The sequence below is a fragment of the Culex quinquefasciatus genome, chromosome 3 (assembly GCF_015732765.1).
Source record: "Culex quinquefasciatus strain JHB chromosome 3, VPISU_Cqui_1.0_pri_paternal, whole genome shotgun sequence".
Classification (NCBI taxonomy): domain Eukaryota; kingdom Metazoa; phylum Arthropoda; class Insecta; order Diptera; family Culicidae; genus Culex; species Culex quinquefasciatus.
Window position 1 is genome coordinate 161,962,652 of NC_051863.1, and position 21,940 is coordinate 161,984,591.

General features: G+C 37.5%; 4 protein-coding genes across 7 annotated transcripts in view; 2 read left to right on the forward strand and 2 right to left on the reverse strand.

The window, feature by feature from the left end:
* LOC6037279 (phospholipid scramblase 1) overlaps positions 1 to 6,778 on the reverse strand; it is a 33,847-nt gene extending 27,069 nt beyond the window's left edge. For both annotated transcript variants that reach the window (XM_038259397.1, XM_038259396.1), the window contains exons 1-2: positions 6,620 to 6,778; positions 5,210 to 5,543 (exon numbers count right to left, since the gene is read on the reverse strand). In XM_038259397.1, coding sequence (XP_038115325.1) covers positions 5,210 to 5,434 — 225 coding nt within the window. In that variant the 5' untranslated portion in view covers positions 5,435 to 5,543; positions 6,620 to 6,778. The remainder of the gene's footprint in view (positions 1 to 5,209; positions 5,544 to 6,619) is intronic.
* A 4,669-nt stretch (positions 6,779 to 11,447) lies between these two features.
* Positions 11,448 to 12,613, forward strand: LOC6037278 (farnesol dehydrogenase). 2 transcript variants are annotated; one of them, XM_038259400.1, is made up of 3 exons: positions 11,448 to 11,576; positions 11,665 to 12,285; positions 12,356 to 12,613. In XM_038259400.1, the coding sequence occupies exons 2-3, from the start codon at positions 11,722 to 11,724 to the stop codon at positions 12,548 to 12,550; spliced, it is 759 nt and encodes a 252-aa protein (XP_038115328.1). In that variant the 5' UTR covers positions 11,448 to 11,576; positions 11,665 to 11,721; the 3' UTR covers positions 12,551 to 12,613. The 2 variants fall into 2 exon arrangements, with proteins under 2 accessions (XP_038115328.1, XP_001847205.2); XM_001847153.2 differs by having other exon boundaries at positions 11,455 to 11,594.
* Positions 12,614 to 14,168: 1,555 nt separating this feature from the next.
* On the reverse strand, positions 14,169 to 15,192 carry LOC6037277 (farnesol dehydrogenase). Its single transcript, XM_001847152.2, has 2 exons — positions 14,571 to 15,192; positions 14,169 to 14,509 (listed from the first exon to the last, which is right to left on the reverse strand). Exons 1-2 carry the CDS (start codon positions 15,141 to 15,143, stop codon positions 14,336 to 14,338), a joined length of 747 nt encoding a protein of 248 aa, XP_001847204.2. The 5' UTR covers positions 15,144 to 15,192; the 3' UTR covers positions 14,169 to 14,335.
* Positions 15,193 to 16,921: 1,729 nt separating this feature from the next.
* On the forward strand, positions 16,922 to 20,463 carry LOC6037276 (farnesol dehydrogenase). Of its 2 annotated transcripts, none has more exons than XM_038259401.1 (3): positions 16,922 to 17,095; positions 19,512 to 20,221; positions 20,282 to 20,463. In XM_038259401.1, the coding sequence occupies exons 2-3, from the start codon at positions 19,658 to 19,660 to the stop codon at positions 20,453 to 20,455; spliced, it is 738 nt and encodes a 245-aa protein (XP_038115329.1). In that variant the 5' UTR covers positions 16,922 to 17,095; positions 19,512 to 19,657; the 3' UTR covers positions 20,456 to 20,463. The 2 variants fall into 2 exon arrangements, with proteins under 2 accessions (XP_038115329.1, XP_038115330.1); XM_038259402.1 differs by having other exon boundaries at positions 19,517 to 20,221.
* The last annotated feature ends 1,477 nt before the right edge of the window (positions 20,464 to 21,940 follow it).

A 21,940-nucleotide genomic window follows, 5' to 3' on the forward strand; every position in this document is an offset into this window, starting at 1 on the left:
TATTCTATCGATACAAATACCCCAAAACGGTGTTATACCCACTCAAAATGTTTATTTAGCAATTATATGGTAATATATTGACATTTAGTTGAATTAAAAGTTTGCAAAATTAAGTTTAGATAAGTTTTATATAGAATTTCCAGAGTTATATAAACTTTTATACTAAGTAGTTAGTAAACTTTATATTCAATCCAAATCATTTTAATCAGTCAAGGATGCCTATTTGGAGTTGGGAGACTGGATTTATGGTGATTTGTCAACAAATAAAATTATTTATGTTAATTTTTCGAAAGGTGTACAAACTTTTTTGCACCTTTTATTTTCGTAATAGTATTTGTTATATAACTTTTTATAGAAATCATCTTTTCATGAGCTGTTTGTAGCAAAATGTTTGGCATGAGTTTCTGAACAAAACGCAGTACTAGGTTCCTGTCAAACTTTAAATTCTTTACATGTTTCATCACAAAATGTGCATAGTGCTCAAGGGGTGTAAATACTTTTTTTACATACTGTATGCTCAAAATTGTTCACAAAATACCAGACGAAGTGAAATTTTGTATGCTTTTTCACCTAACATAAGCTTTTTTTTAGTAAAATATAAACATTTTCACAAATTTTCAAAATTTGCAGTATGAGTTTGAAACGAAGCGTTTTTTTTTGCTTTCCACTTTATAAGAGTTTTTTTTTTAACAAAAAAAAATATCTCAAATAACCGTATTTTTTCGAAAACACTCAAGTTTTTTAAATTTTGCAATATGGATGAGACCCAAAATTTTGTTTGATGCATACACAATTTGAACACATTTATGAAGCATGAAAAATTTCGCTTCGTTTGATACCCATATTGCATATTTTGAAAACTGACTACCGTCAATGGGGGTGACATTAGGTCTAGGGGGGTGAGATTGGGTCAAAGTGATTTTTTAAATTCTGTTAAAAGGGTTGTGTAGGGGACATCTTAAAATGACTTCGCTGAAAAAATCTCGTTCCTAGTTCCTATCTCGTTCCTGTTATTTTGGCAGCTGTCTAAAGTTGAGGTACGTTTTTGGCCAAAAATGACCTCTCGAAAAATCATTTTTCTAATATTTTTGTTGGATTTGCTCGAAAACTACACAAAGGTTAGTTACGATTCCCTCGAACAAGAAACACTAATGGATGACTTGTTTTTACCATATCGTTGTATTTGAGCATCATTTTAGTTTCATTTGACCCAATGTCACCCCCTCTAATGGGTGAGATTGGGTCAATTTTCAAACTATTGGCATTTAAGGTAGTGTTCATCAAAATCTACCATATTTTGGAAAAATGTTAGTAAACTATCTTAAAACAAATCAACGTTGAAAGATTTTCGATGTTATTTAAATTGTTTTTGTTATTAAAAAATTACGAGAGGTGTATTGTTTTTTGACCCATAGTCACCCCCACTGACGGTATTTTCGAAATAATACAGTAATTTGCGAAAATTTCAGTATTAAAAAAACTCTGATAAATAGAAAAAATAAAAAATTTCAATTCATTTGATTGCAAATTTTGAAAAAAAATCCCTTCGTCTGATATTTTGAAAATTTTAGTATTTTCGAAAAAAATACGGTATTTTATGAAAATTGTAGTATTTGAAAGTAAAAAAAACATACAAAATATCGCTTCGTTTGATACACATATTGCTAATTATAAAAAATTTGAGCATTCTCGAAAAATATGGTATTTTCTGAACAATTTTGAGTACATATTTATACATTGAAACTTACTACATTTTAAAAAGTATATTCTTAGTGAAAGCATTGAAAATTTAATTAAAATGGTTGAATTGATCGATTTTAGAAAGATTTTAAAAATTATTCTTTGTCCATTATCGACGATAAGGCAAATTGTCCTAAAATCAAAAATTTTACCATGTTACCTCAAACTAGTGAGGCTGGGTCACATCGTGGACATTGGACAATACATACGTTGCGAACCCTCTGAATCAAATCTTGGTGTTGGAATTTCTTCCCACGTTCACTGATAAGGGTGTATGATTTTTTTTTTTGCAAAGCTGAATCAGCATATTTTAACTGCGAACAAGCTCAATTTAAATTATCAGTAACAATAACAGTAAAATAACAAATTATTTGGGGTGGTTACAATTTGAAAAGTGATTTGAATAATTGCAGGCCTTTGTGTACTCAATTACGAATTGCAATTCTTAATTACTTTTAAAAGATTTTCCATCAACTATGTAAAGTAATGTAGGTTAAACTTTTCGTGTAAATTCATGAACACAAGTGTTTTTACAAGGATATCAGATTTGTCTTCTACTTTTTCTTAAAAAGGTAGAGCACTCAGTTTAGAAAAGTTACGTATGGATTAAAATTCGATCATTTCTCACACTAACTTTTCTTCACACATTTTTAAAGTTTAGAACGTCATTTGAAGGGACCATTCGTAAACCCCGTGGACATTTTTGTGGAAATCTAAGACAGAAAAAATCTAAACAATCAAATGTGCATGGAAATGTATTTCAACTCCAATTATATTTGTTTGGGCCGATTTTTTGAACAAATGTCAAACTTTGAAGGCCTGTATCGAGCTTCAGGTTGTTCAAAATTTCAATGTTATATACCAAATCTTGCGAAAATAGGCAGTTCAGAACATATTCTTAAAACACTATCCAGGTTTTTAAGCGAAGATGGCGTTCGAATGGTGAACGTCCCAAATGTCAAAATCGCGCAGTAGCACCAACATTACAAAATAAAATGTGGCTGTCATACATGGCACACTTTTTTCGTAATGTTGGTACCACTGCGTGATTTTGACATTTCGGGCGTTCATCATTCGAACGCCATTTTCGCTTAAAAATCTGGATGCTTCAACAAAAAATTATATGTTTATTTATTTACAGTCATCCCACAAATTCGGAACACTTTTGTAGTGATTTGTCAATAGAATGCAAAATGCAACTATTCTGTCGACCCTACTATTTTTAGGACCTTTTTTTGGACATTCTCTTGCTATTTCACTAGTAAAAGTAGTACTTTTTGAACAAAAAATTTCATTTCAAGACTATTTTATCCTGAGCAGCAAAACACTGTCTCCAAATTGCCTGTTCCATAATTGTGGGATGTTATTGTGCCTCCCACAATTGTGGAACACCTGAATTTAACTAACATTTTCACAAAAAAAATCAGACCATTCATAAAACATTACTAGGCATGAGTTTTATTGGTTTCAGAGTGTGAAGTCATTATTTTGTAAACAATATGTACTCCTGGAGAAAAAAAAAGTTTGTTTACATTGTAAGAAAAAACTGTTCGGAATTTGTGGATTTCAAGGGCCAATGTTTTTCTTTAAAAACTTGATATAAAACGCAAAAATGAACAGCCGGTCTAAACATCAATCGAAAGATCGCAAGAAAAGCTTTCACATGAAGGAAATAGCAAATCATTATGTTCAATTATCGATTTTCTATGACTTGTTGAACATTGGCAGATCTGTAAACTGTTGTTTCGAATATGAGGGATGACTGTACCATAAGGGCAATCCTCTACACTGAAAATATGCCACACTTTTTATTCAAGTGCCCAAACACTTGAATGATTGAATAAAGTCACATCCTAGATCTAATTGGTTTGTGTTTCAACATCAATCCAAACCACTATCAAATGCAAGTGTTTGGGCGGTTGACTTTTTGGTATTTTTTAACATGTTATTTTCATTCGGGTGGCTCAAGCTTTTCAATTGTTTTGCTCATGAATTTGTCCCACCTTCTTGAACTATTCAAAGTGATGAGCAAAACACTTGAAAATGATCTTAAGATCTAACCAAAACAGGCACTATTCAAAGTCAACGTGATTATCCACATGAATTTAATGTGTTTCACTGATTGATTTTTGCGCGACTTTCATCGAAGGGTAGAAGCGAGGCAAGAACCAATAGCACAAAAAACACTCCCGTCTTCAACTGGCCGGCCGGCGCAGTGGTAGCGTGCACGACTAGCAAGCGAGAACCTGTAAATCGCTTGTACGTACTTTTTTTTCAACACCATTTAAAATTCAAGTGTTTGGCTATTGACATTATTTCATGGCCAATCACCGAAATTTCAAGTGTTTTGCGATTGATATTTGAGTGCTCTGTACAGCAGGGCCAGATCATGTGTAGAACACTTCGTTGAGCTGTGTAAGTTTTGCTCAGTGTACCAATTCACACGAAATCGGGAAAAGTTGCCCACACTTTTTTTTTTTTTGAAAGCTCTTCCATTTTCCGTTACTCAACTGTAAAAAACTTTGGAATATGTCATTTTAGAAGAAATCTAATGTACTTTTCAAATCTACATTAACCCAGAAGGGTCATTTTTTAGAGTGTAACAGTGTTCTACAAAGTTGTAGAGCAGACATTTACAAAAATGGCGATATACAAACATAAGGGGTTTGCTCAAATACATCATGAGTTTTCGCGATTTTGAAGTTTGAAGGTATCACAGCTATGTATTATTCATTTTAAATTCTACATTTAATTGCTTGTGGTTACTCGGAATTCACAAAGTCTAAAGTATCAAAGTTGATCAAAGAATAAATATAAAAAAATCAAAAATTCTTAGAATTGTTCTTCTGCAAGTCCATCGTGCTTTATACTGATAAAAACAATGAAAATTTGGTTTCAGAACAAAAATAATAAAGATGTATCTGAGATCGTATAGCAAACTAACCAGAGATGTGATGATCATACAATAATATGTTGTTTCCTCCTATCAGCATGGCACATGATACTAGTAGGTACCGGAAAAATTCCTCATCCCACCAACATGTGTTCCGTAGTATACAATTATCAACCAGCTGCTGCTGCTGCTGGTGGGCTCATCGAAATCAGAAACGTGGCTTTTTACGTTAGGCCGAAAACGCGAGAATCATACGATCGTATGATTTTACTTTCGATGACCCCAAACCTAACCCGTCTCGCGGATGGGATTGAATTTTTGGCGATTGTATATAAATGAGGAGATTCTTTCAGTTCGCTAAAAGAGTTCTACGGTGATGGTTCGGTGGTGAAGGTTTTGGCATATTGTGATCTCTTTGTTTGACTGTGATTAATTTAGGAAAAAAAAAACTTAGTAGCAGAATTTCCAGCAAACATTAAGTGAGTAAATAAAGTCAGGGTACGAAAGTGTTATGAAAACCATGCAAAAACACAATTCAAAAAAAGTCAGTGCGAAGTACATGCAATTCCTACTCACGGTTGGCGGTGGGTACGCCCCCATCGGTGGTCCCGGTGGATAACCGGGGGCCTGCCCGGGTGGTGGATAGCCCATGGGCGGGCCTCCTTCCTGCGGAATCGGTGGATACGGCGAGTAGGCCGGCTGTTGGCCACCTTTATCGTCCACGATCGGGCCCGGCGGGTACGGCGCGTACGGAGCGTATCCTCCCGGTTGTCCTCCCGGGGCACTAGGTGGATAGCTCATCGTTGTCGAGTTGTGCGGAAGAACTTGTTGCGCGTTAGAAGGGTTGTGCTTGGGAACTGTAGAGTTACTCTGTGGTAGATTTGTACTAGCAGCGACGGGACCTCGTGAGCTGAAATTGTGCAGATAAATATGACTGATTAGAGTGCGGGGGTTCATTTTGCTGGTGATAAGACGAGTGTGTCACAAGGAGATTCCCCACTCGATTGGGCTTATCGAGTGATACCGTAAACAATAATTTGGGCAATAATTTCGAAAGATGTTGGCAAAAAATACAGTTCTAAATATTGAACCCCATTAACATTTCGTAACAAGCTTATAATCAACTTATTCAATGATACGATAAGATATTGCAAAAAAAACACAATCAAAAATCACTGGGTACGGTGGTGTAGTGGTAATCGTGGTCGTCCGGGGTGTAAAAAAGGTTTGGATTGCCTCTCACCATCTCAAGCCTTCGGACACCTAGTTACGAGTAAGAATCTTGCAATAAAGAAAGCTAACGCAATGCTGTAGAGCGAAAATTTATTTTGCTAAATAAATCAAAAAATTCTGAAAAAAATTGAAAATATATTTTTTCTAAACATTATTTGCTTATTTCAACTATCAACAACTACCACTCTAGCGATTTGACTAATTTTTTTAAATAAAAATATTTATTAGTAAATAAATCTTTATGCATTGTTCAACACAAACCGTCAATCCAGTATTACATGGTGTTAAAATTCATTAGTTTATTTCTTATATTGTACCCCGTCCAGAAGAAATTTGCATCAGCCCCATTGAGTAATTCAACACTCATTCCGTTGAACCGGATGAATGGGCTTATGCTCAACGATTGTATGCAAAATGGGCGACTTCCACTGCCAAATCAACACGAAAGTAATTGGGCGAGGTCAAACGGCTAAAAATAGCCCCAAGAAGATTTGGTTCTAGCTCAATGCAAATTATTTCAACAGGACTTTACTACATATTTAACTTTCATTCATAACCTTCACTTGAGGTAGCACGGCTGAGTGGAGGCGCAACACCTATGTGGCAAAATGATTCATGTTATGTTATGTCTTGAGCGAAATTGCAAAAATATGTATCAGGTGCATGCCGACATGCCTTGAATATCATTTTACTATCTAGATTTTCAAGTTGTTGGTACTCAACATAGCTTAAACTTTGACAAATCTTACTTACGATTAAAACCTTACAGAGCTGGTTCTTTACTTCAGTTTACTTCTGGTAACATAAGAAAATGAGTGTATTACTCATCACTTGACTAAGTTTGTTTTGGGCTTTTTGCTAATTCTCTGCCTAACGTCACACGCACTTCAAGCACTTTCACTTCGTAGCATTGACTGCAGGGATGCCACTCCCTTGTGGACCACCGATCAGTGAGGTACTCCTGGATTTTAGCTCCTGAAAAGTGCTTAAAAAGTGCAAAAATGCCTCACGGCAAGAAAAAGAGGCGGTCCTCACCAGCAGGATCGGCAGATTTGAAGAAGCTAAAGAATGCCGAAGCGCTACCTGCAAAGCCAGGCAGTTTGAGCAAGGACGCTCAAAAATTGTCTGAAACCAGTTCGCTACCCTCCCTGTGGACGTGAGCGAGAAGGAAGAATTTGAACGACGGGAAAAGTTGCCACCCATTTTTGTGAAAACATCGTCATCGGATTCGGTGCGAAAGTGGCTGACCGGGTTTATCAAATCTGGTGCTTTACGAGCTTCCATTCGCTTGTGTGCTGATGGACTCAAAATTCTGCTACCTACCAGAAAGGATTACAACTACGTTCGGGTTTTCCTGAACAACACAAAGATTGAATACTACAGCCATGACGATCCAGGTAAACGCCCCATGAAACAGGTCCTCCGTGGCCTTTACGACATGGATGTGAGTGTGCTGAAAGAAGAGCTCAAAACTCTTAAGTTGAACGTAATCGAAGTCTTCAAGATGACGAGACACAACAAGGACATCAAGTATCGTGATCAACTGTACCTGGTTCATCTCGAGAGAGGATCGACAACGCCGTCTGAGCTGAAAGCAGTTCGGGCAATTTTCAACATCATCGTGACTTGGGAACGTTATCGTCCAGTGCACCGTGACGTGACACAGTGTTCGAACTGCTTGCAGTTTGACATGGTGGAAGGAACTGTTTCATCAAGAGTCGTTGTGCAACCTGCGGAGGTGAGCACAAAACACAAGCTTGCGAAACAATCAACGAGAACATCGAAGCCAAATGCTTCAATTGCGGCGGCGACCATTCTACCAAGAATCGAAGCTGCCCAAAACGAGCTGAGTTTGTAAAAATTCGGCAGCAAGCGACGACGAGGCACCAACCAAATCGTCGCAAAACACCACCAGCATACACGGACGTGGATTTTCCTGCTTTGGCGTCGCCAGTAGCAGGATCTGTTCGAGTGGTTCCAAATCTGCAGCCATTGCCGTTGAATCAGCGGCAAAGAGTTGCAGAGAATACAACACCTCCAGGCTTCAGTCAGCAACCGAGGGAAAACCAACCAACATCAACGGGTGAAGGCAGTAGTGACCTGTTTTCACCACAAGAACTTTTGAACATTTTCATCGAGATGACAACAACACTGCGTGGTTGCAAAACTCGCCAGGAACAAGTAAGAACTCTTGGAGCATTCATCTTAAAATACAGTTCGTAGTTTACTCGTTCTAGTGATTTTGAATATTTCAATGAATTCATTTTTTTAGTTTTAAGTTAGGATTAGTTGTAAAAGTGATTTTTTTTTCTTTTTTACCCAAATGTATTCGATTCAATACAATAATGTAAAACAATTTTAAGTAAATAAAATAAATGTGATCAGTTGATAATGAAACGAAAAATACAACAAAGATGAAGAGCATTAGGCCATACCACTTAGCATGTAAAAGAAATGTAATAATTATAAGAATGTTCAATAAAGACACATTTAATTTCAAAAAAAACTGCAGGGATGCCACATTTGAAGATTTTCGAGCACAAGCTCAATGCTCAAAAGTATTGTTTTGCCATGTTATTCGATGATTTTTAATAAAATGAATTACTCACGAAAAAGATAACAATGTTTTGCTTCTTTTGCCAAAAACAGATTTGTAAAATATTATTTTGTCATCAAGTTAAACTCATTTGCGTTTTTGTGTTGTAGCCGAAAATCTTCAAAATCTGGCATGCCTGATTGACTACACTGCTGTTATTCGCATAGGTGTCTTATATGCAATTCCATCACTTTTAATTGATTGATGCAACTTGATTCTTAAACGTGTGAACCTTTAGAAAATCATAAAACAGTTTGCTAGTTGTTCCCATAACCGAGGACAGACCCCTTTTTTTAATTTTAGCTCATCTTTATCGGTAGAAAAAAATTTGGCTGCCTTTTAATTTAAATATGTTGTTTTTGCTTATAGGACCCTAATTCAAACATAGTTAGTAAAGGAGAAAAAGAAAATGAGGTTGCATGCAAGATTGCTTACAGCTTGCGTGCAAGCCAGTGTTCCCATGTTAATAGTATTTTTCAGGAAAAATAAATTTCAAAGAATTGTTTATCAACGTTAATATTTTTTCAAATTGGTTATAACTTGTATCTAGTATACGATATATCGTTGACAGTTCGGATGAAAATCGTATACATTTTTTCAGAAATACCAAAAATATCCAATAGGGTAGAGTAGTCATCATGAGACATGGGGAACATGCTAAAATGGCTCTCACAAGTCCTAGTTTCAACCAATCAGTCTAATATTTGGTGGATTGATGTGTCTACGGGATAGACGTCTGCCATAATAGTGGCGTTGGTTCTGGACGCTCCCTTGCAACATTATTTATAAATGTTTGATTCTGGCGTGTAAAAGTAAATTATGGAGAACAATTACTTTCTCGCACGTAGGCTGTCATTTGCACCAAAACTAATATTTCTTCAGATTTTTTCGACGTTTCATAAGGAACGAGTTTGGCTACAATTTCCCTTCATTAGATTTTACCAAAATTAAGAATATGAGCAATTCTCTACCAAAACCGGAAATGGATTTTATTTGTATTTTTTTATTTGGCTCAAACTTTGTGGGGGCCTTCCCTATGACCAAATGAACTATTTTGTGTGATTGGTTCATCCATACAAGTCTCCATACAATTTTGGCTGCTGTCCATACAAAAATGGTATGTAAATATTCAAACAGCTGTAACTTTTGGGTGAATTTTCTGATCAAAGACACCAATTCAGCAAAGTTGTAGGTATTGTTGAGGACTTTTGAGAAAAAAAATAGGTACACGGAAAAAAATTTGCAGATTTTTTAATAATCTTTTTTCTTCACTAAAACTCAATTACTCAAAATAGGGGAGAGTGGGGAGACTTGATCCCCTTTTTTTGTATCGCACATAACTCTGTCAATTTCTCACAAAACTATGATCTTTTTGCATGAATTGAAAGCTTAAACATTCAACTATGTTTGGCTGATGAGGGTATTTCATCAGATAAACTCTTCGAATAATGCCAAGCCATTTAAAAAAATATTTTAAACCGGCATTTTCAAAATGTTGGGGGTAATTTGATCCCCCTTTCAACATTTTGAAGAAATCTTAAGCAAAATGTTTCTTATTCATCCAAACTTTTAATTTTCTATAAGATACAGCAATTTCACATTAAACCTGTACGTTTGTGTTCAAAATATAACAAGTTCAGCATGTAAAATATTTAAAAACTTAAAATTTTCTTTTAGACCAAAATTGAGCATGTTTACAAAAGCTGGTAATTTTTGTTTACAAAACTTTTGAAAAATGGTTCAAACTGCAGTTAGTTATGTACAACTATACTAAAGGAAACTATGTACGAAAACCCAGCCAAATTATTTAATCTTGAGGCTGATTCCAGTGACTGTAAAAATGCAGGGATCAAGTCTCCCTTAACGCACTTTTTTAAACAATTGATTGTTAAAATAGTATGACGATAAATTTAACGTCAAATGCGCAAGGGGTTTGGAGTTGATATGTTTATCAAACAATTCATGTATAAAAAATATTTTTTTGAATAATTTTTGAGTGTTTTCTATACTTATCAAAACAAAGAAAAAAGATCTCTTGGAAGTTTTTTGCAGCACTTCTTAGAAAAATGTGTGTAACTCAATCCAAACATTTTTTAATTTATTTCTTTGTTTTCTACAATGAGTTTTAGTCAATTTCGCACAACTTTCTAGAACAAAGCTAATTGTTTTACCCACATGCTGACGAGATACAGGCTTGGGATCAAGTGTCCCCGGGGATCAAGTCTCCCCACTCTCCCCTACGTATTTTTGTCCCCTAAAACATATCAAAAAATCTCGAAAATCAAAAAATACGTATTTTGGGAAACTGAGTTTTAGTGAAAAAAAGTTGATTACAAAATCTGCAATTTTTTTACCGTGTACCTATTTTTTCTCAAAAGCCCTCAACAATACCTACAACTTTGCCGAAGACACTAAATTGATCAGAAAATTCACTCAAAAGTTACAGCTGTTTGAATATTTACATACCATTTTTGTATGGACAGCAGCCAAAACTGTATGGAGACTTGTATGGGTGAACCAATGACGCAAAATAGCTTATTTGGTCATAGGGAAGGCCCCCACAAAGTTTGAGCCAAATAAAAAAATACAAATAAAATCCATTTTCGGTTTTTAATCTATGTTTTTATTTATTTGTCTTGTTTGGGGTTGCTGAACTTTACAAATTTTGACTTTAAAAGTATTAAAATAATACATTATAAAAGGTGCAGTGTTGTTAATTCTACAAGAATAATCCTTATGACAAAGAACTTTAGATACCGTCATTTGAGGCAAATCGGGACTACAGTCTGAAAAGGGACAGCAGTTTTCAGAGCACTTAAAGCTTTTAAATTTGGAAGCGGATGCACACATTTTGTTGGTCTGATTCTGTTCTAACCAAAACCAAAAAGAAAAATCAAAATATTGTACTCAAACATGGTTAAAACTGCTGTCCCAATTCGCCCCATGCGTCCCGATTCACCCTAGTTGACGGTACTTGAATAATTTCACACCCCGAGATGGGAAAGGAAAAGGGTGTTTCATCTTCAGGCGTTTCATTTAGAGATTGCTTTCCCGTATAGAGCCCTAAGACGAAGTTCTTCTTTGAAATCCTTTAGGCTTATTCAGTTCTCACAAGTTCGTGGTTTTTGAGCGGTTCATACATTTTTTTTGTGAAATCATAACTCAATTGTGTCCAATTTAAACCCATCCGTTTCTCTCGCAGACGCTGAACTTCAAAACCAACACGCAGTTCCAATTCGTTCACCGAACAGAGAGCAGCATGGATCGCTGGCAGGGAAAGGTAGCTATCGTGACCGGTGCCAGTTCCGGCATGGGTGCCGCCACAGCCGTAAAACTAGCTTCGGCCGGCATGATCACCGTTGGACTGGCCAGACGCGTCGAACGGGTGCAGGCGTTGCGAGACAACTTGTCGGCGGAGATCGCAGCGCGGTTGTACCCGTTCCGATGTGACGTGTCCTGCGAGGAGGACATCCTGAAGGCATTTGCCTTTGTTGAAGACAAATTTGGCGGGGTGGACGTTCTGATCAACAACGCTGGAACGTACAAGTGTGTGGATTTGCTGGCCGAGGATAATTCCGATGTGCTGAGGGAATCGCTGGCCGTGAACGTGTTGGCCGCGGCCTTTTGTAGCCGTGAAGCTGTGAAATCGATGAAACGCCGTTCCGTCGCAGGACACATCATCCTAATCAACAGTATCGAGGGCCACAAGGTGCCAGTTTACCCCGGGGCCAATCTGTATCCGGCCGGCAAGCACGCCATCACGGCCATTACGGAAACCATACGGAACGAGCTCCGGACGGCGGGAACCAAAATCAAGGTCACGGTAAGGCGAAAAATTGCATACCCAATTGAAACGATTGAATTAAATTGGTTAAATTTATGTTTCGTTCCAGAGTGTCAGCCCCGGACTGGTGAAGACTGAAATGATAGACGTGTGCGGTACGATCGCCTACGGCGGAGAAGATATTACGAGTTTGCCCATGCTGCAACCGGACGATATTGCCGACGGGATCCTGTACGTTTTGGGAACACCTCCGCACGTTCAGGTGCACGAGTTGACCATCAAGCCCGTCGGGGAACCGGTGTAAAGTGATGTGATTTTTTTTTCAGAGTTTATTTTGTAAATAATAAAAATCATTCACTATTTACGATATCAATGTTTCATTTTTCTCGTGCATTTTGGATCAATTTTTGTCAATTACGCCATTTTGTTATGCTAATGCTTCACATCTTGGCCTACAAATATCTAAAGGAATGGTCAAAATTTGTTACATAAAACACAAATTTCTAGAGTCTTTTTGAATAGGTTCTATACCGTCCCTGTTCGCATAAATGTCCCATATGCATTTTCATCACTTTTGAGTTAATGATGCAGTTTGGTTCAAAATTAATTTAATCGTGATCAATCGTGTGCTCTTTCAGAAAAGCCGACAACATCCAGAACTTTGTTCTAAAAATCAGGAGGAAATCCAGTATTTTCGCGAAAACTTAACACGTAGCCTTATGTATGGGACAAACTTCAAATGCATTTTTCTCAGATTACTGTTTTTGCATATGGGACATTTATGCGAACATGGGCAGGTTTATAGGACCTTTTCAAAAACAAATGTTCATATTGTTTCCATAATGTATGATGATGCATTTTATTTAAAAAAAAGTAAATGCCTACCAACTTTTCGATTGCAAATCTGATTTAACATTTGAAAGCTGATGTCATTTTTCTAGGGAAGATTTCTCGGATATGTTTTCAAAAAGCCGTAAGAGCCCGTTGGTGTTGGTGAGACTTAGAAAACATCAATTTTCTTGTTTTTAAGCCTTTGCATGGCAATATCTCAGCAACTAAGGGTCGTATCAACAAAGTCCGAAAAAGCAAAATATAGAGAATTTTCTCAGCTTTCCAAAAATATTTTTTTCAAAAGTGGGCAAACATGGGCACTATTTTTAAAAAATCAATAACTGCGACTATTTTGAAAAAAGTTACATAAAAATGGCTATAACTTGAAAACGGTGCACTTTATCAAAATTTCACTGGAGTACTTTTTGATTGCAAATTCAATTTTACATCGTAAAATGAAATTGAAAAATTTTTGCGACCAATATTTCGATTTTTAAAAAAATAAGTTGTATTGATTCAAAAAATCATAACTCGGTCAAAGATTTTTTGCCCATTCTGGAAATTTCTGAAAAGTTGGCATTATATGATGTCCTTTAAAACATATCCAAAAATAAAAAAAAATAAAAATTGTGTTTTTTTTTGCAAATCAAGTTTTAGTGACAAAAAGTGAAATAAAAAATCACCAATTTTTTTCCGTGTATCTTTTTTTTAATGTAGTCCATATCCATACCTACAACTTTGACGAAGACACCAAATCGATCAAACAATTTCTTCAAAAGATACAGATGCCAAATTTGTATGGAAAATTATATGGACAAACTAATGATGTAAAATGGCTTCTTTGGCCATACCGAAGGCACCAAAAAAGTTTCAGCCGGATACAAAAACACAAAAATTAAAATTAAAGATAAAAGACCGATTCCGTAGAGAACTGCTCAAACAAAAAAAAATATTAAGGTTGACCTAGTCCATGTAAATTTTAGTTCAAAGTTTTGGTGCTCAGGAAAAGCTATCGAAAGGAGAGGGTTGAAAACAACTTTTTTTTGTGTGAAAAAAGCTTTCTGTAAAATAGACACAAACAACAAAATTGATTTTTATCAACGCAGGAAAACGTTATTTGAATAGTTTTCAGTTAATTGCACTTCTCTTGTAATTTTTGCTTTAAAGTTATTTGCAAAACGTTTTATATTTTCAATGACGACCTAAATATACTATCACCATTTTCTACAACATTTAAATGTAAACTTCGCCAAATATCTTAGAAATCTTCTCCTACTGGTTTGATGGTGAGCTCGTGTACCTGCACGTGGGCTGGTGTTGCCAGCACGTACAAAACAGCATCAGCTATATCCTTTGGCTCTAGCATGGGAAAATCCTTGTGGTTATCCATTGCATCTATAATTTCGGTTTTCACCACCCCAGGACTGATACTCTGCAAAAAATATGTGCTAATAAGTCCATTTTATCACAATCAGTATTAAAATGTCACTCACCGTAACCTTGACCTTCGACTTCATCTCCCTGAGCTCGTTGCGCATCGTTTCGGTCAGGGCCGTCACTGCAAATTTACTGGCCGAGTACATGTTCATGTGGGGAAAGTTGAGCACTCTGTGGCCGGCGATACTGTTGATGTGGATGATGTGTCCATCGACGGATCGATCCCGCATCGATTTGCAAGCCTTTCGACTGCACAGCGTCAACCCGAGCACGTTCGTGTCCAAGATGTCCCTCAACGGTTGAGCTCCTTCCGAATCTTCGCTCAGCAGTCGCATCGATTCTCGCACAATGCCCGCATTATTGATCAGCACATCGATTCCACCAAACTTTGCCACAATCTCCTGAAACACCCGGCCGATGTCCTCTTCCTTCGAAACATCACACTTGATTGCGTGCAAATTCGCTGAAAATTGCTTCGGAATCTGGTCGCGCAGTGCATCTACGCGTTCCACACGCCTGGCCAATCCCACGGTGACCAGTCCGGCTTGCGCCAATTCCTTGGCAATGGCCGCTCCAATGCCCGAACTGGCACCGGTTACCACAGCTACCCGACCGTTCCAACGTTCCATTTTGCTAATATTAGACTGATTTGAGATGCGCACAGCTTTATACTGATTAAACCCTCTTAGAACAAACACTTGAGCAAGATGTATCACAGTAAAAAATATCAGAATCCATTTAAGACTAGCAGAACATTAAATCAAGACAAAAGTCCAATAAGTTTAATTTCAACATCAACCTGTTCACGTGTCACGACAAAGTGTTTATATTTATTACTGTGTAAAATATTTGTCAGAGTTGAAATGATAATGTTATCGCGAATGCAAACTTGTTGATAATTGACCCAAGATGGATGGGAACAAATGATTTGGAAATGTCGGTCTTTTTCTTGAACTTTCGGTTCATCTGGGTTCTAATGTGATGCAATAAAATAAGATCTAAATATTCCAAATAATAACAAAAACAACAACACAAAATGTTGCGATTTATTTGGCACTTCTACTTTTCAGCACTGAAATGGATGCTGAAAAGTTGAACTTTTCAGCACTTGTATCGAAAAGTAATACTTTACAACAAAATACAAGAAAATTTTACTTATAGTTCCACTTAAAGGATGTTTTTTCAGAATTGCAAAAAAATATGGAACTTGTTGTAAAGCTTGATTTTTTCAGCACTCGTCGTATTTATCCAACTCGGATTGAGTTTCTTTGGACGACGAAGTAACCGGTGCCAATCAATTTCATATAAAAACGGATGGATTTTTATTTATATTGTAAAATCTGTATCTTTTGAAGGAATTTACTGATCGGTTTGGTGTCTTCGGCAAAGTTATAGATATTTATAAGGATCGGACATCTTTTGGCGATTTCTGTATTAACTTTTATTTTCCAAGAACAAAATTTCCTAAGATCCGTTTTTTTATTCTTGAATTTTTTTGTTATGTTTTAGGGAACTTCTGGATCTTCTGAGCTATAGAAAAGTATGGTAAAATGTTGCCACCAATTAGAAATTTTGCAAAAAAAATGTTTTGTGCAATCATACTTTACATGTTTGTATATCAATATATGCACCGTTTTCAAGATGTAGCCACATAAAGTTTAATTTTAGCTGAAAAATTCCAGTTCTTTTTTTTAAGTGTTCGTTTCGAAAAGTTGAGATAATTTCCAATAAAATTGCCTAAAAACATCGAAGATGCGACCTCTGATTGCTGAATTTACTGCGAATAAGAGAAAAAGAAACGAGAAAATTTGAGCATTTGAAGTTTCATCCAAGTAACCCCCATTTTCTAATGCCGTTATAATATCTCAGCAACTAGTAGTGCACTCTTAAAATGAAACATTTGAGAAATTTTATGATGTTAAAAAAAGGCATTATATAGAATAGTTATTAAATTTTCAAAACAACCTATCCGTCATGGGTTTTCTATGCAGATAGGACCTTTTGAAAATTTTATCTAGAGTTGACCATCTTTTGTCCCCCAAAAAATCAAAAAGATTCAAAAATTTAAAAATTCAAGAATTTTAGAAAATAGTTTTTTTTCAAAAAAAAAAATAAAAAGAAACGGCCTAATTAGTTTTTTTTTGTATACATTTTTTGAATAGTCCTCATTAATAATTTCAACTTAGCCAAGGACACCAAACCGATCAATATCTATACCACAGACAAACAGACATGAAAGCTAGAATAATTTTTTGTTCAAAAAGTGGGACCAGTTTAAATTTGAATTTCGTTTGCCCACTAACGACATCTATCTACGATTCCTAGAATCTTTGTCTCCCCAATGACAGCAGGGCATGCGATGTATGTATGAGTAATGTTGACAGATAACCAAAGCATCAAAGGCAATCATAAACAAAACGAAAATGCAAAGGGCAGAAAAAATGGTTTGCTCCGTTTCGACGGAAATTCCCCATTTTGCTGTTCAGAAGCCGCGGAAAATCGCGGAAAATCAACAACAAAGGAGAACCCGCCACCACCTGAACAGCATCGATCTCCCCGTTGCCACGGTCATACTGACGAGGTGGGAGAGCGGCCAACGACTTGCACGCATTGTGTCTACTTCGATGAACGCGATGCCCTGAAAAAATCTGACCTAGCAGCTAGGATATTCCGTTGGGTGCTTGAACAAGTCGCAGGGCATCTTTCAAATCATCCTAGGGCAGCCGTCGGCTCAGTATTCGGGACTAGGTCGTGTCATACGAACAAAACAAGTGGCGCTGGAAACTCCTCCCACCGATAGATGGGTGGGGTGGGGTCCTCCACCTCGCCAAATTCAACGTGGCAACAAGCGCGCCTAAGAGAACGCTGTGCAGCTGGTTTCAAGCTCTCCTCCTACACCGTGTCTATACTTCCCTTTTGTATGAACAACTGTCAAAATTGTAATGGGCAATTACACAAAATGGCTTCTTTGGTCATGGTAAGTTTTAGTTGCAAACTTTAAATGTGTTTGCCTTCCTGACCTCACTGAGCTATAAGTCGGCTATTTTTTTTTTGAAATTAAATATGTCTTTATTGAACATTCTTATAATATTTACATTTCTTTTACATGATAAGTGGTATGGCCTAATGCTCTTCATCTTTGTTGTATTTTTCGTTTTATTATTAACTGATCACATTTATTTATTTGCTTCAAATTGTTTTACATTATTGCATTGAATTGAATACATTTGCAGCTAATCCTAACCTAAAACTACAAAAAATAAATCCATTGAAATATTCAAAATCGCTAGAACGAGTAAACTACGAACTGTATTTTAAGATGAATGCTCCAAGAGTTCTTACTTGTTCCTGGCGAGTTTTGCACCCACGCAGAGTTGTTGTCATCTCGATGAAAATGTTCAGAAGTTCTTGTGGTGAAAACAGGTCACTACTGCCTTCACCCGTTGATGTTGGTTGGTTTTCCCTCGGTTGCTGACTGAAGCCTGGAGGTGTTGTATGCTCTGCAACTCTTTGCCGCTGATTCAACGGCAATGGCTGCAGATTTGGAACCACTCTAGCAGATCCTGCTCCTGGTGACGCCAAAGCAGGAAAATCCACGTCCGTGTATGCTGGTGGTGTTTTGCGACGATTTGGTTGGTGCCTCGTCGTCGCTTGCAAGCAGTTCGAACATTGTGTCACGTCTCGGTGCACTGGACGATAACGTTCCCAAGTCACGATGATGTTGAAAATTGCCCGAACTGCTTTCAGCTCAGACGGCGTTGTCGATCCTTTCTCGAGATGAACCAGGTACAGTTGATCACGATACTTGATGTCCTTGTTGTGTCTCGTCATCTTGAAGACTTCGATCACGTTCAACTTAAGAGTTTTTAGCTCTTCCTTCAGCACACTCACATCCATGTCATACAGGCCTTGGAGGAACTGTTTCATGGGGCGTTTACCTGGATCGTCATGGCTGTAGTATTCAATCTTTGTGTTGTTCAGGAAATCCCGAACGTAGTTGTAATCCTTTCTGGTAGGTAGCAGAATTTTGAGTCCATCAGCACACAAGCGAATGGAAGCTCGTAAAGCACCAGATTTGATAAACCCGGTCAGCCACTTTCGCACCGAATCCGATGACGATGTTTTCACAAAAATGGGTGGCAACTTTTCCCGTCGTTCAAATTCTTCCTTCTCGCTCACGTCCACAGAGGGTAGCAAACTGGTTTCCAGACGAATTTTGAGCGTCCTTGCTCAAACTGCCTGGCTTTGCAGGTAGCGCTTCGGCATTCTTTAGCTTCTTCAAATCTGCCGATCCTGCTGGTGAGGACCGCCTCTTTTTCTTGCCGTGAGGCATTTTTGCACTTTTTAAGCACTTTTCAGGAGCTAATATCCAGGAGTACCTCACTGAATGATGGTCCACAAAGGAATGAAAGTCGGCTATAAAATCACTCGAAAAATGAAATTCTTAATTTGACCTAGTAGACCCACCATCACGCATACATATCGACTCAGAATCAAATTCTAAGCAAATGTCTGTGTGTGTGGTGGGATGTTGATAAAAAAATGCACTGGATTATCTCGGCACTGACTCAACCGTTTTTGTCTGTTTTGGTCTCATTCGATCCGTCTTTGGGTCCCATAAGTCGCTATTCAAAATTATAAAGATTAGTTAAGTACTTCAAAAGTTATGCTAAAAAAACGATTTTAGCAAAAGTCCGGAAGGTTGTAAAAAGGGTGGTTTTAAAAGAAACCTTACTATTTAATACATTTTTAGAGACCTATTTAACGAGCTCATAAGATCGAAAATCTGACAATTCTATCAAAAGTTGTAAGCACATAAGTGCCCTGGATTATGAAGATCTGACTACCCAATGTGATGACATGAAAAATGAGTCAAATTGATAGAACACTGAAAAATCCACCCTTTTGTGTCTATTTCGGATAAGGAAATTAAATTTTGAATTATTCTGGTAAAATGAACTAATCGATGCAATTGTTTACGGTTAAAAAAATGAAAGAGCAGCGAAAATCAAAGTACAGATAAATTCTAAAGAGTAGTGGGAACAACTGTTGGTTGAGAGTGCATATATAACTACAGGTGGTGCAATTGCAACCCACCTTAGTTGCAATTTGTCCAACGATCAGTCAGCATAAACCCCAAGCGATGGACCGGTGGACGGGCAAAGTTGCAGTTGTAACCGGCGCTAGCTCGGGCATTGGGGCAGCTATCGTACAAGAGTTAGTCCGTTCAGGGCTTACAACGGTTGGTTTAGCACGTCGCGTTGATCGCGTTGAGGCGTTAAAGGGGTCTCTACCAGTCGAAGCTGCCGCCAGGTTGCATTCCCTCAAGTGTGATGTAACGAACGAGGAAGACATTTCACGAGCTTTTTCGTACGTTTGTGCAAAGTTTGGTGGCGTGGATGTTCTCGTTAATAATGCGGGCATTTCGAGGGATTGTACGGCACTGATGACGGGAAACGGTCGCGACGTCCGGGAGATCTTTGAAACGAACGTGCTGGGACTGATCACGTGCAGCCGGGAAGCGTTTCAGTCGATGAAGAGCCGAGGTTCGGACGGACACATCATCCACATCAATAGCGTGGCCGGTCATCAGGTGCTGGACCTTCCCCGCCAATCGGTGTACAGTCCGAGCAAGTTTGCCGTGACGGCACTCACGGAATCGATGAGAACAGAGCTGAGGAATCAGGGCACGAAGATCAAAGTTACGGTAAGCGTGTATTTTAAATCGATAAAAGTTCTTAAAATAATGTACAATTAAATTCTACAGAGTATCAGTCCCGGAATTGTGAAGACCGAGATATTGGACGGCATTCCAAACGTAGAGCAGCTCCCCATGCTGCTTCCGGAAGATATTGCCGGCGCCGTGATTTATGTACTGAGTACCCCACCAAGGGTTCAAATTCACGAACTCACAATCCGTCCTGTAGGGGAGCCGTTTTGAGGCTCTCATTTTTCAAATTCCATTGAAAACAATGTTTACACACCATTGTGAAATAAAGATTAAAATCAGGAAAAATGTCTTTATTTTTCATGCGGATTCCACATATCTTCACTATGTTGCTGTTGAGATATGATCTCGTAGTTTTGCAAATTCCCTCACGTTCTTGGCTCAAATTTAAGTATACTAAATTCTTAACAAGTTTCAACAATTCTGGACCACCGATGTTAAATGGCTTGAGACTCACTGTAAGACTTATAAAAAACGGCATGCCGTTTAAATGACGTTTATTTGATGTTTTTGATTCAATCAATCAACACGTTGTTGTAAATTTATTTGGCTTGGGCGCAATTGCGTAAAACGCCATCAAAGAGCACGCACAAGGTTTGCCGTCAATGTTGAGCTTGATATCAAATTTGTACACATCTCCATTAATCATCTGCTGTGTCGCCTTGAGAACTTGTATGTTGCTGTAAATTCAGAGATTGGAACGGATATAACGGCAGCTGTAATTATCTCAACATCCTTAAGCCTACCTGTAATTCTTGATTCCACTCTCTACCAAAGTTTTTTTGACAATTCTCAAAGATTCTTCCGCGTCCAAAATCTTGGGGGCTCCGACATAAATTGGCTTATAAGTGGGTTTAAAAAAGTCAGCCCAACTGGCCTCAGAGGAGCTGATCAGTCCCATCAACACAACCAGTGCAAAAGGCAACAGATTACGGGTAAGACCAAACATGATGCCATGAGATTTTCAGCCAACTTCAGCCAAACTGATGATAGGCAGTTAACTGAATACTTGTATAGTATAAGAGCACAAGTGATTTATAAATGTTTCGGCTGTATCAAACAGATTTACGGGAAAACCACAAACCTAGGTTGACGTAGCAAGGTTTCCTAAATTGCATAAAAAACCTGTTTAAATATTTACTGTTATTAAAATAGGTACAGTCATCCCGCATATTCGGAACAGTTTACAGATCGACCAATGTTCAAAAAATCATATCAAATGGAAAATAGAAGTTAATGATCCGCTTTTACCTTCATTTGAAAACTTTTCTTGCGATCTTTCGAATGCTGCATAGAACAACTGCAAATTTTAACTTTTATATCAAGTTTTTGAAGAAAAACATTGACCCTTGAAATTAACAAATTCGGAACACTTTTTTCTTACAATGTAAACAAACTTTGGTTCTCTCTCTATGAGTACATAATTTTTACAAAATAATGACTTCACGCACTGAAACCAACGAAATTCGAGCTATGAATGGTCTCATAACTTTTTTTTATGAAAATATCAGTTAAATTCAGGTGTTCCACAATTGTGGGAGGCACAATAACATCCAACAATTATGGAACAGGCAATTTGAAGGCAGTGTTTTGTTGCTCTGAATGAAATAGTCTTCAGATGCAGCTTTTTGTTTTAAAAGTACTAGTTTTACTAGTGAAATAGCAAGAGAATGTCCAAATAAAGATCCTAAAAATAGT

Bases quoted from the DNA above. Each gene is read 5' to 3' on its own strand.
- LOC6037278 (XM_038259400.1), top strand. From the start codon at position 11,722: ATGGATCGCTGGCAGGGAAAGGTAGCTATCGTGACCGGTGCCAGTTCC. The intron at 12,286-12,355 runs GTAAGGCGAAAA...GTTTCGTTCCAG, and splicing joins GAACCAAAATCAAGGTCACG to AGTGTCAGCCCCGGACTGGT.
- LOC6037277 (XM_001847152.2), bottom strand. From the start codon at position 15,143: ATGGAACGTTGGAACGGTCGGGTAGCTGTGGTAACCGGTGCCAGTTCG. The intron at 14,510-14,570 runs GTGAGTGACATT...TATTTTTTGCAG, and splicing joins AGTCGAAGGTCAAGGTTACG to AGTATCAGTCCTGGGGTGGT.
- LOC6037276 (XM_038259401.1), top strand. From the start codon at position 19,658: ATGGACCGGTGGACGGGCAAAGTTGCAGTTGTAACCGGCGCTAGCTCG. The intron at 20,222-20,281 runs GTAAGCGTGTAT...TAAATTCTACAG, and splicing joins GCACGAAGATCAAAGTTACG to AGTATCAGTCCCGGAATTGT.